The sequence below is a fragment of the Cyprinus carpio genome, chromosome B23 (assembly GCF_018340385.1).
Source record: "Cyprinus carpio isolate SPL01 chromosome B23, ASM1834038v1, whole genome shotgun sequence".
Classification (NCBI taxonomy): domain Eukaryota; kingdom Metazoa; phylum Chordata; class Actinopteri; order Cypriniformes; family Cyprinidae; genus Cyprinus; species Cyprinus carpio.
Genome location: NC_056619.1, coordinates 26,652,805 through 26,664,915, shown reverse-complemented (window position 1 = coordinate 26,664,915; position 12,111 = coordinate 26,652,805). Strand labels below are relative to the sequence as shown.

Here is a 12,111-nt window from a genome sequence, read left to right as displayed (position 1 = left end):
TGTCGACATCCACAACAATCATTGCAGAAAAATGATGCAAACTTCAAATGTTGTATAATGTCAAAGCAGATGTGTAGACTTTCACTCAAGTGTGTGTGTGTGTGTGTGTGTGCGCGCATGTGTGTGTGATAATAACACTTCCTCCAGTGAAAATTTTGAAAATATTGTATACTATGTTTTATCTGGAAGCAAGGGTTTGAAGTTAAAAACGTCTTAATGCTGGATTTGTTTCATCTTTTGTCTTCTCCAGATGTTAACTGATGGACTGGAGTGCTGTGGATTACTTGTGGATTATTGTGATGTTTTTATCAGCTGTTTGGACTCTCATTCTGACGGCACCCATTCACTGCAGAGCATCCATTGATGAGACACTGATGCAGTACTACATTTCTACAAACCTGATGAAGAAACAAACTCATCCTGATCTTGAGGGTGAACTATTCCTTTGAGTTTATATTGAAAACAAGAAAATATGTTGTTTTTGTTGTTGTTTTAATCATAAACTCACTTCATTTTGATCAATTTTTTCAGAAAACAAGACTAATAAAATGACATAGTATCTTTTTGCATCATTTGCATCTCCAGTAAATATATCTTGATTTAAGAATGTTTTTACCGGAAAACAAAACAAAATACAGCTGAAGAACAGCATGTTTGTGGTGTAACATCATCTTACTGATACTCTCCGACCATAAATGATGGCAATATAGTGTATTTGAATGTGACATGGTATGAATTACTGTCTCATATTTGCATGTTTGACGCACTGTAACCGAATTTGAATCTGAATATTACCATGATAACATAGTAGCAAACAATGTGGCAACACAACAGATAATGTGTATCCTTTCAGCTCAAACTGTGCACCACAAACGTGTCTACAATATTACTCTTTGGTTGAAGTTTGATTATATACATACACACAATCTATATATAGATTTGTATTTTAGTTAACATTTACTTTATTTCAGATGCTTGCAACTGAAAAAAGAAAAAAAAAAGACAAAACTCTTACTGTTTTTCTGCTGATTTTGCATTTTACCTGAAAAGAGCTCCTGGTTTTCTGGTTAGAATGTTTGATTGTTTTTTTTTTTCATGAATAACAACGGCACACATTCAAGTTCTGTTCTGTATTTGATTATTCATCCCTGAGGGACACTGGGACATTCATGACTATCAGCTGTGTAAAAATATAACTAACAATATGTAAATTAAAATGGAAAAAATTCAAATTAGATAAACAGAGGAAATGAGTACAGGAATAATACCAGTATTCATTAAACACTTACTCAAAATAATTAACCAAAAATAACTTGTGTTCTTTCAGACCTCAGCATTCTCATCGAAGTATCGACTTTATCTCAGATGTCTTCTATGGAGAAATTAAAAAGGATACAAACGAGTCAACAATCCAGTCCAGAGCTGAACAATGAATGTGGAGCTGAAGAACAAACATCTGAAAGCAGGAAAACCTCAGTAAAACTATTTCATTTCTCACGATTTCATTTCTCTATTAAAAAAGAAGAAAACAAACCTGAACAAAGAAACAAACAAGCCACAGAAAGGAGTGAAGAAGGGAGGGAACCAAAGATGGGAGGAGCAGAAAGAGAGAGGATCAGTGATATCAGTCTGTCCTGATAAAAGAAGAAACACAAACACACCTGAATCACAAACATCTACAGGTAAGAAACTCTGAGTCTTAACTTTACACTGATTATAATATGATTGATTTAGCAGTGTTTATATCACATTATATTAAGTTGATCACTGTTTAACTAGTGAATGTGTGGATTTAGCACATTTTATCTGTTGATATCTGGGTTTTTATATTACAGAGAAAATAAACAAAAACAAATAAACTTAATCCAAAGGTGATGGTGATAATAACTTCATAAATGTATCCTTATACTTAATTTCTCAAGTGTGTCCTAAATGTATTTATTTATTAAATAAATGATATGCTATTACATGAGCAAAACCTACTTACAACAGCAATGCAATACCAGATCATAATGTGTGTGTGAATTTAACTCTGGAGATTTTAACAGCAGAAACGTGCAGCATGAAACAATACACTGTAAAAAATGTTTGTATTTCTTAACTGTAAAACACTAAATATCATACAGTAAAAGTCTGATAAACATATAAAAATTTAAAAATATAATACTATATCAATTGTTTCACACATATAGTAGATTCATTATGTGGGTTTCTCTTTTTAACTGTATCACAATCTGTGTTTTTAAGGTGGTTGTCAGTGTTTTAAAGATTTTATTATTTCAGTAGGTTGGTATATTAGCAATATATCAGTTAATGAAATATTTTTACAAATAATGTACATTAAAATGTTTTACTGTAAATGCAACTTAAATCTGTAAACATAAAATATTGCTGCTATAATTTTTTACTGAAAGGTTCTGGCAACCACAGCTGCTTTTACTGTAAGTTTTATGTATTTTCAGTGTATTTTCAGACTGAATCACGACACACGTCAGCTTCAGGAGCTTCATGTGTGTATTTATAACTGATGTAGAATCTAATAAGCAATGATAAAGCAGAAATGACATGATCTGATGTTCTGGATCTGGTCAGATGTTCAGCGTCTGCATCATTTATTGAGACTGATTTCTGTTTTTCCCTCAGAAATGGAGAGAATCACATTGATGTCTGTTCTGCTCACAGGTGAGTGAGTGTTTAAATGAGTGCTTGAATAAAACAAAAGATGATAGTTAGTGTTAGTGCTGTCACAACTAAAAGAGGTTTCAGTCAACTTTCAAGTTCAAGCAGATGCAAAGAATTCAGTTTGTTCACTGAAAATCAAAACACTGGAAATGCACCACATTCATGCGTTTAACTTTAAAATGCACTCAGTGTTCTTCCACTAGAACTCCACAGTGTCACCAAATCCTGTGGAAACACTGAACGTACAAAAGCACCATTCAGAGCACTTTATCAAACACATACTGAAACTCTGAGCTCTTGAAATACAGTGTGGATATAATGAGTGAGATCTGTGTGAATGTGTCTCTCCTCAGTCGTGCTCAGTTCGTCTCCGCGTCAGTATCACTTTGTGAATCAGAACATGAACTGGACTGAAGCTCAGAGATACTGCAGAGAGAAATACACAGATCTGGTCACTATCAATAACATGAATGAACTGAATGACACAAAACAGCTCCTACAGAGAGAGAAGATCAGTGCTGACCGTGTCTGGATTGGGCTGCAGGACACATGGATTTGGTCTCTGAATAACTCTGACTTCTACAGAGGAAAAGAGTCTCAGTTTAGGAAGTGGGAACCAACACAACCAAATGGAGATGGAGACTGTGTTTATATGGACAATGATGGACAATGGAATGATGACCAATGTGCTACAACAAGACATTTCACCATCAATGATAGTTAATCCATATGTATCATACATAACTAACTAACCACTAACAATTAAACGACCAAATTGACACTATTATCTAAAGCTGCTTATAGCTTAATTGAATTGGTTTCTGAGTAATTGATGAACTTTGCAACACTGACACATTTTATTTTAAATGCTACAGAAATAAATGTGACTCGATTATGTGATTAAAACAGAAATGTTCTAAAAGACATGATTATTTTCATCATGAAACACTCTCAGTTTTGAATAATGAACCACAATTAGATTTGTCTTTATGTTCTTGGTAAATGAGAAGAGAAAGAACATGTATTTAATTCTCTAAATCAATATCAGACAAATGTCTTTCTCTTTTAAAGGCAGCAGTAAACGATTCGTCCCTGTACAGGAGAAGAACTGGACTGATGCTCAGAAACACTGCAGACAGTATCACACAGATCTGGTCAGTGTGAGGAATGAGAGTGAGAATAATCAGATCCAGAACATCATAAACCAGCACCTTACTTCACCTAATCAAGCCTGGATCGGTCTGTACAGATTCTGGGTTTGGTCAGATAACAGCAACTTCATATTTAAACACTGGAAAACTAATGAACCCAATACGAAAGATGGCAGAAACAGCATCTGTGTATCAACTGGTATCAGTGATGAAGGACGATGGACAGACGAGCTCTGTTCAGATCAGCATCTCTTTGTGTGTTATGATGGTGAGTAGATCAATCATCTGAGCTGCTGACATCTACATGTAAACTACAGAAACTCTCTCATCATTACAGTATGACTGCACTATTCCTTTAACCAGCAATTCCCAAACTTTCTGTCAGTGAAAGTATTTCTTGAAGTATTTAAATTAATGTTTCAATAATTTGACAAAACATTCACACATTCATGGTTCTCTGATGTCAGTTAATGATCACAAGACATGCAGCTAAACAAATAAAATAATATAACTCCTGTTATAAAAATGAAAACAAATAATACTGTTGTTAATTCACTCCCATGTACAATTAAATCATTTTATTTTACACTACAAGAGACAATACTAATATTGATGTTTTAAATTCTTCAGTTTCAAACTTTTAAATCCTCAGGCTTTTGTTTTGGTGAATACTAGTGTAAAGCTGTAAACTGTCCACAAAAAAGTTGGAAATTATGCAAATTGGTAAATAAAGTAAACTACATTAAACTCAGTGTTAATGTGAAGCAGCATTTGCTGTGAATTGAGACGCTGAAAGCACTGTTTAAAAATATTCTCTCATTTAAATTAACACAGTGCCACGCTTCACTCTGAAACACACATCAGACTTTGATTTGATTTGATAATCACACTAAGCTATATCAAGATTTCAGATTCATTTTGATTAATTGTGCAGCCTCATTTTAATATATATATTCTCATTTGGTTTTATTAATTGTTAGCTTTCATAAACTCAGGAAGCCTGTTTGGGAAACCCTGCTGCTTTAACTCAACACTCTTCATATGAGTTCCTGTGTTTAAATGCTTCACTTTCTGTTTGTGTTGCAGATAAACTGGTTCTGATCCGAGAGAATAAGACGTGGACTGAAGCTCTGAGATACTGCAGAGATAGGGACATGGACCTGGTGTCGGTGGATTCGGAGCAGATGCAGCAGCGCGTGATGGATGTGACCTCGAGCGCTCTCTCCGATCACGTGTGGCTGGGTCTGCGTCACTCCTGCACAGTGGGGATCTGGTTCTGGGTCAACGGTCAGACCGTGTGCTACAATCAGTGGGCTTCTGATTACGACACTGAACTGAACGACTGCGATAAGACGGTGAGATCTGGAGTCATTCGAAAAAGCGATAATCACTGGATCAGCCGTCCTGAAACTGAAGAAAACAACTTCATCTGCATCCAGTGAGTGCTGGAGAGTCACTGATTACATGTGATCCAGATTACAAATATTCAGTACTTGTAATTAGATTACACTACATTTTAAAATGCCTATAATTAGAGGACCGTTACTTTCTTATGGATTACATGTTCACACAATGCCAGTAAATTATTTATTGAATTATAAAGTAATCAATAGTTAAAACATCATTTAAAATGTGAAATCTAATGGATTATATTACTAAATATAGTTTACAATATAAAATAATAAAACATAAAAAAACATAATATAAATTAAAATAAAATTAAAAAATCTACCCACTGTGAGTCATATAACAGATTATGAAAATTCAGTAAAGCCATTTGGACTTGATTAAAATAAATTAAATTCCAGTTTTCTTGTAAAGCTCTTTTCACAATACATACTGTTTTTCAGAAAATGTATATTTCATAGTTACGATCATGAAGTTTTCTGTTATTGGACTCAAATCATCTCCATTTAAAGTCTTTAATGTCTATTTGAACTGTGATGTTTTCACTTGTTTAAGATCAATTATTTGATTCAGTTTCATGACTCATGAGGTGATGGAGACAAACATTTACTGTGTTTTCTTTCATTTGACTTGATTATTATTTTTTATTGTATGTTATTTAGTACTAAGCACTTACATTTACTTTTCTGAAAATAACATGTTCAGTAAACTTCATCTAAAATGACTGCAAATATATTCATAATTTTAATACATGCAACTTGATATGAGACATGAGTCTCTAGATGGACGCTGTGATGGAAAATATTTAAGATGCTCTTATATATGTGTCATGTTCAGTTTTGGTTTTAGTTTCATTTTGATAGACTTTTAGTTTGCATCTCATTGTTTCCTGTGTATTCTTTCGGTTTGCTTGGTCGTCATGGTTTCTAAGTATGTTCTTATCTGTCACTATAGTAACTGATTATGTTGTTCACCTGTGTCTCATTAATTTCCTTCATTACTGTGTATTTTTTATTCCTCTCACTTGACACTGAAGACTATGAATATTTTTGTCTTGATGACAAAGTGGGTGTGATGTGTCTTTGTATAAAATCATCTACAATAAATACATGTAAATGTAAAATGTAACAGTTTTATATAATGACAATAAATATTCATTGAGTGACTTCATGGTATATTTGCACTATATTTGAACATCAGCAGAAGCATTTAAATAAAGTGGTGTAAATACTGTGGCAAATTACAGGTCTAACAGATAAAAAGTTTTTTTTTAATATTTCTTCTACAATAAATTTATTTTAGTTTTAGTAATTGTAGTACAAGAAGTTAAATTAAACACAAATTAGAAATGTTACCTTGACAACTAGCTAAAATAGGCTTAATTAGATTTTATTTCAGTTGATGTATTTTATTAGTTTTAATATCCTTTTTTCCAACCAGAGCTTTTTAATCAGAGGAAACACTCAGCTTCTGAAGATTTTGCATATTTTACCTGAAAAGCGCTCCTGGTTTCCTGGTTTGACTGTGTTTTTTAACATCATCATTATTTTAGAATATTACATAATTCATCAATTCCCGTTTTTCATGTAGCTATAATAAACTAGCCAACCATGATCTGGCACAAGAAGTTCAAATTTCATTGGACACTAATGTGAAGTGGAGCCGTCATTTTCCGTTCTTATTCATAAATCATTTGAAAATTACATGGACAGACGGGCTTGTGGAGCGATCTGCATCTGCGGTTTGTCTCGTTTTGTAAATCAAATTTCATCGCTGAGAAAATGGATGCTAAATGACTACAAAAGCACTGCACAAAACCATGTGGGAGTGGTTTATTTGTGGTTATGAACAAATGAAACGCATTTGTCCGTGTTTCGCTCGTGGAAAGCGCTTGAGAAACAGTGGCTGTGTTTACACTCAGCATTAACATGCGATCACCGTGATCTGATCAAGCAGATCGGATCATCAGTCAATCAGAACACGGCGCGTTTACACTTGGCAACATCAGCTGACTTCTCTATCAGTTTGCAGACCTGTTTTCTGTTGAAAAGCATTTTCAGTCCCGGGACATTTTACAAATCAAAGACAAGTGTATGATTCTAAAACTAGCGCTCCACACGGGTGTTCTCCATCTCTCTTCGGACAGTTCGCGAGAGAGGGGCGGGGTTTTGCGTGACGTCCACCTGCGAACGCAGACAAGACGGCTGGATTTTGTTTACATCACACTGAGAACCAATCACAGTGCGTCCTCGACTACCTCTGGACCAGAGCCATATAGAGAGAATCAGGTGCGGGTGGTGATTTTCACTTTTTTGCTTTATAGTTTGAAATTATAAAATAACTATTGTAAAATATCAAATCATCAAGAAATCAAATTTTGTCAAAGATTTGCACTTTTCTGAGTATGAAGTAATAAAAATCACAAAATGCCTTGCTAAAACAAACTTTTCTTTAATTTGTGACTGAATCTCACAAGAATAACTACATAATCACTTAAATAATAACTATATTTTCAACAACAACAAAACTAAAACAACAACAACAACAACATCACAATCACAAAAACTGTAGAAGAAGTAAATTGCTATATTAAATAAGAGTAGAATATATAAATTTTTTCCATATAAAATTAGATGTTGCACATATTGCTATTGTTAATAAAAGTACATTTTGTATGCTTCCCGACTCAAGCTCAGTGCTTTACTGTCAAATGTGCATTTCCGAGAAATAAACGTGATATTGTAAGTCACTGCTTTTATTAACGCGAAACAATAGTAATTTTATGATTAAATTATCTTTATTTTTAATAATACCTCCACACTCCACCCCCTGTGCTACCAAATCTGCTTCTGGAGCCACCATCAAATGTTAATCTGGAGCCCTGGGATCCTTCTGATATCTGCACAAAGATGCGAACGAGCTGTTTAAACCAAACGCAACAAAGCGAACGTTCTTTCATACCAATGAAAGAACGTATACATATATACATATATATATATATTTATAACATTTCTGTCCCCCTCACTTCTGAAATGATAGGGACGCCCCTGAGTACTAAGTACATCTGAACTAGGTGCGTCGCCTTACATGACGCCTGATATATACGTTGTCTCCATGTACGTCGCCTTACAAGATGCCTGATACATAACTGGACAATCTTTACAGTAAGAAAGCTAAAGGTGCATATATACGTTCTAAATCTAAATGGATAGAAGAAGGTGAAAAAAGTACTTCTGCAGATTAGAAATAAAGACGACAATCGAGTAACTCAGTCCTTTCACTAATGATTAATGGTGCTGAATGCACAGATCCTACTCTAATAATTTTTTTGATAAAATAATAAATTTTATTCCCCACATTGACAATGATTGGAGAGATTGTTTTGATGCTGACTTTCATATTGAAGAACTTGACTCAGCGGTTCAAAACCTTAAGTTAAACAAACGTACTGGCCCTGATGGCCTCACAGCTAATTTTTACAAATTCTTTTGGAATGATATCAGAATATTATTATATAATGCTTTTGTTGAATCCATTGAAGACGGTTTCTTTGGCCCCACTATAAATCAGGGTCCGATTACATTAATCCCTAAACCAGATAAAGATATGAGATATATGGATAATTTTCATCCAATTACATTGCTTAATAATGATTATAAAGTTTTCACACATATATATGTTAATAGATTAAAAGTGGGCATTAATGATTTCATTAACGAATCACAATCAGGCTTTCTTAAAGGAAGATCTATTCATAATAATATAAGGTTGGTGATGGATTTGGTGGATTACAGTCACTTGATAGACGAAAGGCCTTTGATATGATAGAGCATGCTTTTCTTTTTAAATCTTTAGAACTTTTCAATTTTGGTGATCAGTTTATTAGTGTTATAAAATTGATTTACAGAGACATGAATAGCTCAGTTTCTCTCCCTTTTGGTACTACACAAAGATTTCAGATTGGCCGTGGAATAAGGCAGGGTTGCCCATTGTCCCCTCTTTTATTTATTTTAGCTGTAGATATGCTGTCCACTCTGGTTAGTCATGATGTATCTGTGAAGAAATCAAATGTATTTGGGAAAACCTTAGCAATCAGTAAGCTAGCAGATGATACAACATTATTTTTACAAAACAAAGACCAAATTCCTTTAGCTATCTCTATAATCAATTATTTTTGTAAAGCTTCAGGCCTTCAACTAAATCATTCCAGTTAAAGAGATGGTGAAATATCTAGGCATGACTATTTCCAAAGGTTCGAAGGTTAGTATAAAATAAAATTGTGGTTTACTTTGCATTGGAGCATTAAAAGTGGTAGCATAGTGAGCTAGGCTTGCTGTTTTATAAATTATTTTCTTTATTTTAGTAAAACCTGAGGCACTGAATAATTTCGCTCCCATTATTTAGGCCTAATTAAAACAAGAAACGAATAAATTAAACCTGCACAATTTAACTAAATCATTGAAAGTCTAAAGAATGGACTGATTAATAAAACGTCCTCATGATTAAACTCAAGTTCTCGAATACACACGATGTACAAAAGAGCTTCATTAATGGACAACTTCAGTCTTCTTTACTTGCTTTCATGTAATTTAAGTAAAAATAATAAATAAATAAATAAATAAATAAGTAAATAAATAAATAAATAAATAAATAAATAAATAAATTTACGAGTAAATAAATAAATAAAAACCCCGCCCCTACATTGTAGCCGCATTCAAATGCAGGTTTGTATAATATTCCGTAAAATATCAGTGCAAGATTTGCTCAGCGCATGTTGCTAAGTGCACATGCAGCATTTATTCTTATTTGTCTACATATTTTATCTTCATTACAAATCTTGTTTGGTTTTATTTTGGATAATTGCATGTAAAAAAAAAATTTGCTTTGTAATGCATATGCAAAATGTGAATTATTATTCATATTCAAGTGTTTGTGCAAAAATTATTATGCGTGCATGACACGGAGGCACCCTCTGGTCACGTGATTTTTTTCCTGATAATGAAATAACTGAAAATTGTGGTGTCTCGCATACATGAGAAATATATCTACAGAAAGCTTGAAAAGTCTTTTTAAACGAATCAGTTCAAAACGAAAGCATTATGTAATCTGTGAAGGTGCATTTCTCTCTAAAGGCGCGTCCATGTGGAGAGAGTCAGCACTGTGAATTTCATCTTGCATCCGACAAGAAATCATTTGTTTATTAATAAATAATTAAAATGTCTCCTTTTTCACAATTATTGGGCTACTTCTGCCTGTGCTTTGTGGCAAACTTAATGCAAGCGCTTGAGCGTGGAATATATTAAGGCTCATTATGGATTACAGATGTAAATTTAATATAAACCTGCGATTAGTTCAATAATGACAAATGAACGACTACTAACTAGAAAAATCTTACGTGGGAGGCAGATCTATTAAATACCCTCTAGACATCTCTGTTAAAATTTTTAAAGCATTTAATACTAATTTGCATAAATTCTTCTTTCAGAAAGGTCTGTAATGGAGAGATGTCTTAACATAGATTTTTCCTCTGAAACACAAAAACGAAAATTGAAATAAAATTGATATTTTATGTTTTGAGAATGACCAGCCCTTCTCTGCAGATATTGTGCTTCTGGTTTGTGCATTTTAAATCACATAAGGTCTACAAAATAAAAACTCTTGTGTTTTTTGTCACGTCTGTAAAAAAAAGCCTATAAAACATGTTCATAAACGGATACTTTACTGATGTCTGGACTTTGTTTGGGATTTAGAAAAACTTCAATATATTGTTCATCAATAGGCTACATTCTGTGAAAATTTATATTTCACACTCTAAAAAATATTGTATGGACGCAAAAAAATAAAACGGCCGACGCTCCACTCAGGGCTCGTAGTTGTGATTGGGCTCAACCCTCCCCCGCGCGTTTGAGACACGCTGCCGAGCAGAGTATGAGCAGTGCGTGTTATTCTGACTGGAGCAAGGAGCGGATTTTTTAAAAGTCGAAGCGTCGTGGTTTTCACTCGCTCCAGCACCGCTCCATCACGAGTACAATTCATGACAACAGCCCGTAATATAACTGCATGTTTAGCAAGAAATTTACATGATAAACATATTTAGCTATAGCTTGATACACATAATCTCTCCGACCAGAAGACTATAATGACGGCAATAGTCGAGCGTTACAGGCTAGTTCTCAAGGAGTTTATCTTCCTTTTACTGATTATTTTCGGGTTAAAGCATGATTTAAACAGATACAGCAGATTCACAGGTAATCGCTGTCGCAATAATGCATTCAAACAAATGTAATTTTACAGTGCTGCTTCGTCTGTAACTGATTTTGAAATCTGTAAGAAATGCATCGATCATAAAATAACTGACGAAAATGTACTGTTATTTTCATCACAAACAAAATTTGCACAGCAGAATGCAGCAATTATACCTTTTAATGCTGACAATGTTATTAGTTTGGCGTTTGGTAGGAAAAAAAGTTTGCACACAATAGCCTAATCCCCTTTAAAACTCTCCTGTTATTTTATTTATTTATTATTTTTATTTAATTTAATTTTTATAGGCTATGTTATGAACATAACATTTCAGCTTTATCCACAGAGCGAGTGCGGAGCAGTGAATAGTGAGCGCGGAGTGGAGTGATTATTAAATGCTCGGAGCGCGGAGGGAAATTGTTGCTGCTCCACTCTCACATACTCTGCTGCCACGTGAGAGAGATGTTTCGCACTGTATGAACAAGACCGTCCGGTGTAGAAACGGTTAGACAGTGTCTGCTATATTTAAAAATAATTGATATAAGAAATAAAAATAAATACATAACCTAAACCAGCGGCATAACGAGATGAAAATATAGACTAGAAAATATAGTTACACTTGCTCTGT

At 33.9% G+C, this 12,111-nt stretch overlaps 1 protein-coding gene across 1 annotated transcript; it reads left to right on the top strand.

Annotated features, from left to right (window-relative positions):
- The first annotated feature begins 2,435 nt into the window (after positions 1-2,435).
- Positions 2,436-5,437, top strand: LOC122141896 (macrophage mannose receptor 1-like). The gene is made up of 4 exons (XM_042750559.1): positions 2,436-2,682; positions 3,036-3,401; positions 3,754-4,101; positions 4,920-5,437. Exons 1-4 carry the CDS (start codon positions 2,574-2,576, stop codon positions 5,273-5,275), a joined length of 1,179 nt encoding a protein of 392 aa, XP_042606493.1. The 5' UTR covers positions 2,436-2,573; the 3' UTR covers positions 5,276-5,437.
- The last annotated feature ends 6,674 nt before the right edge of the window (positions 5,438-12,111 follow it).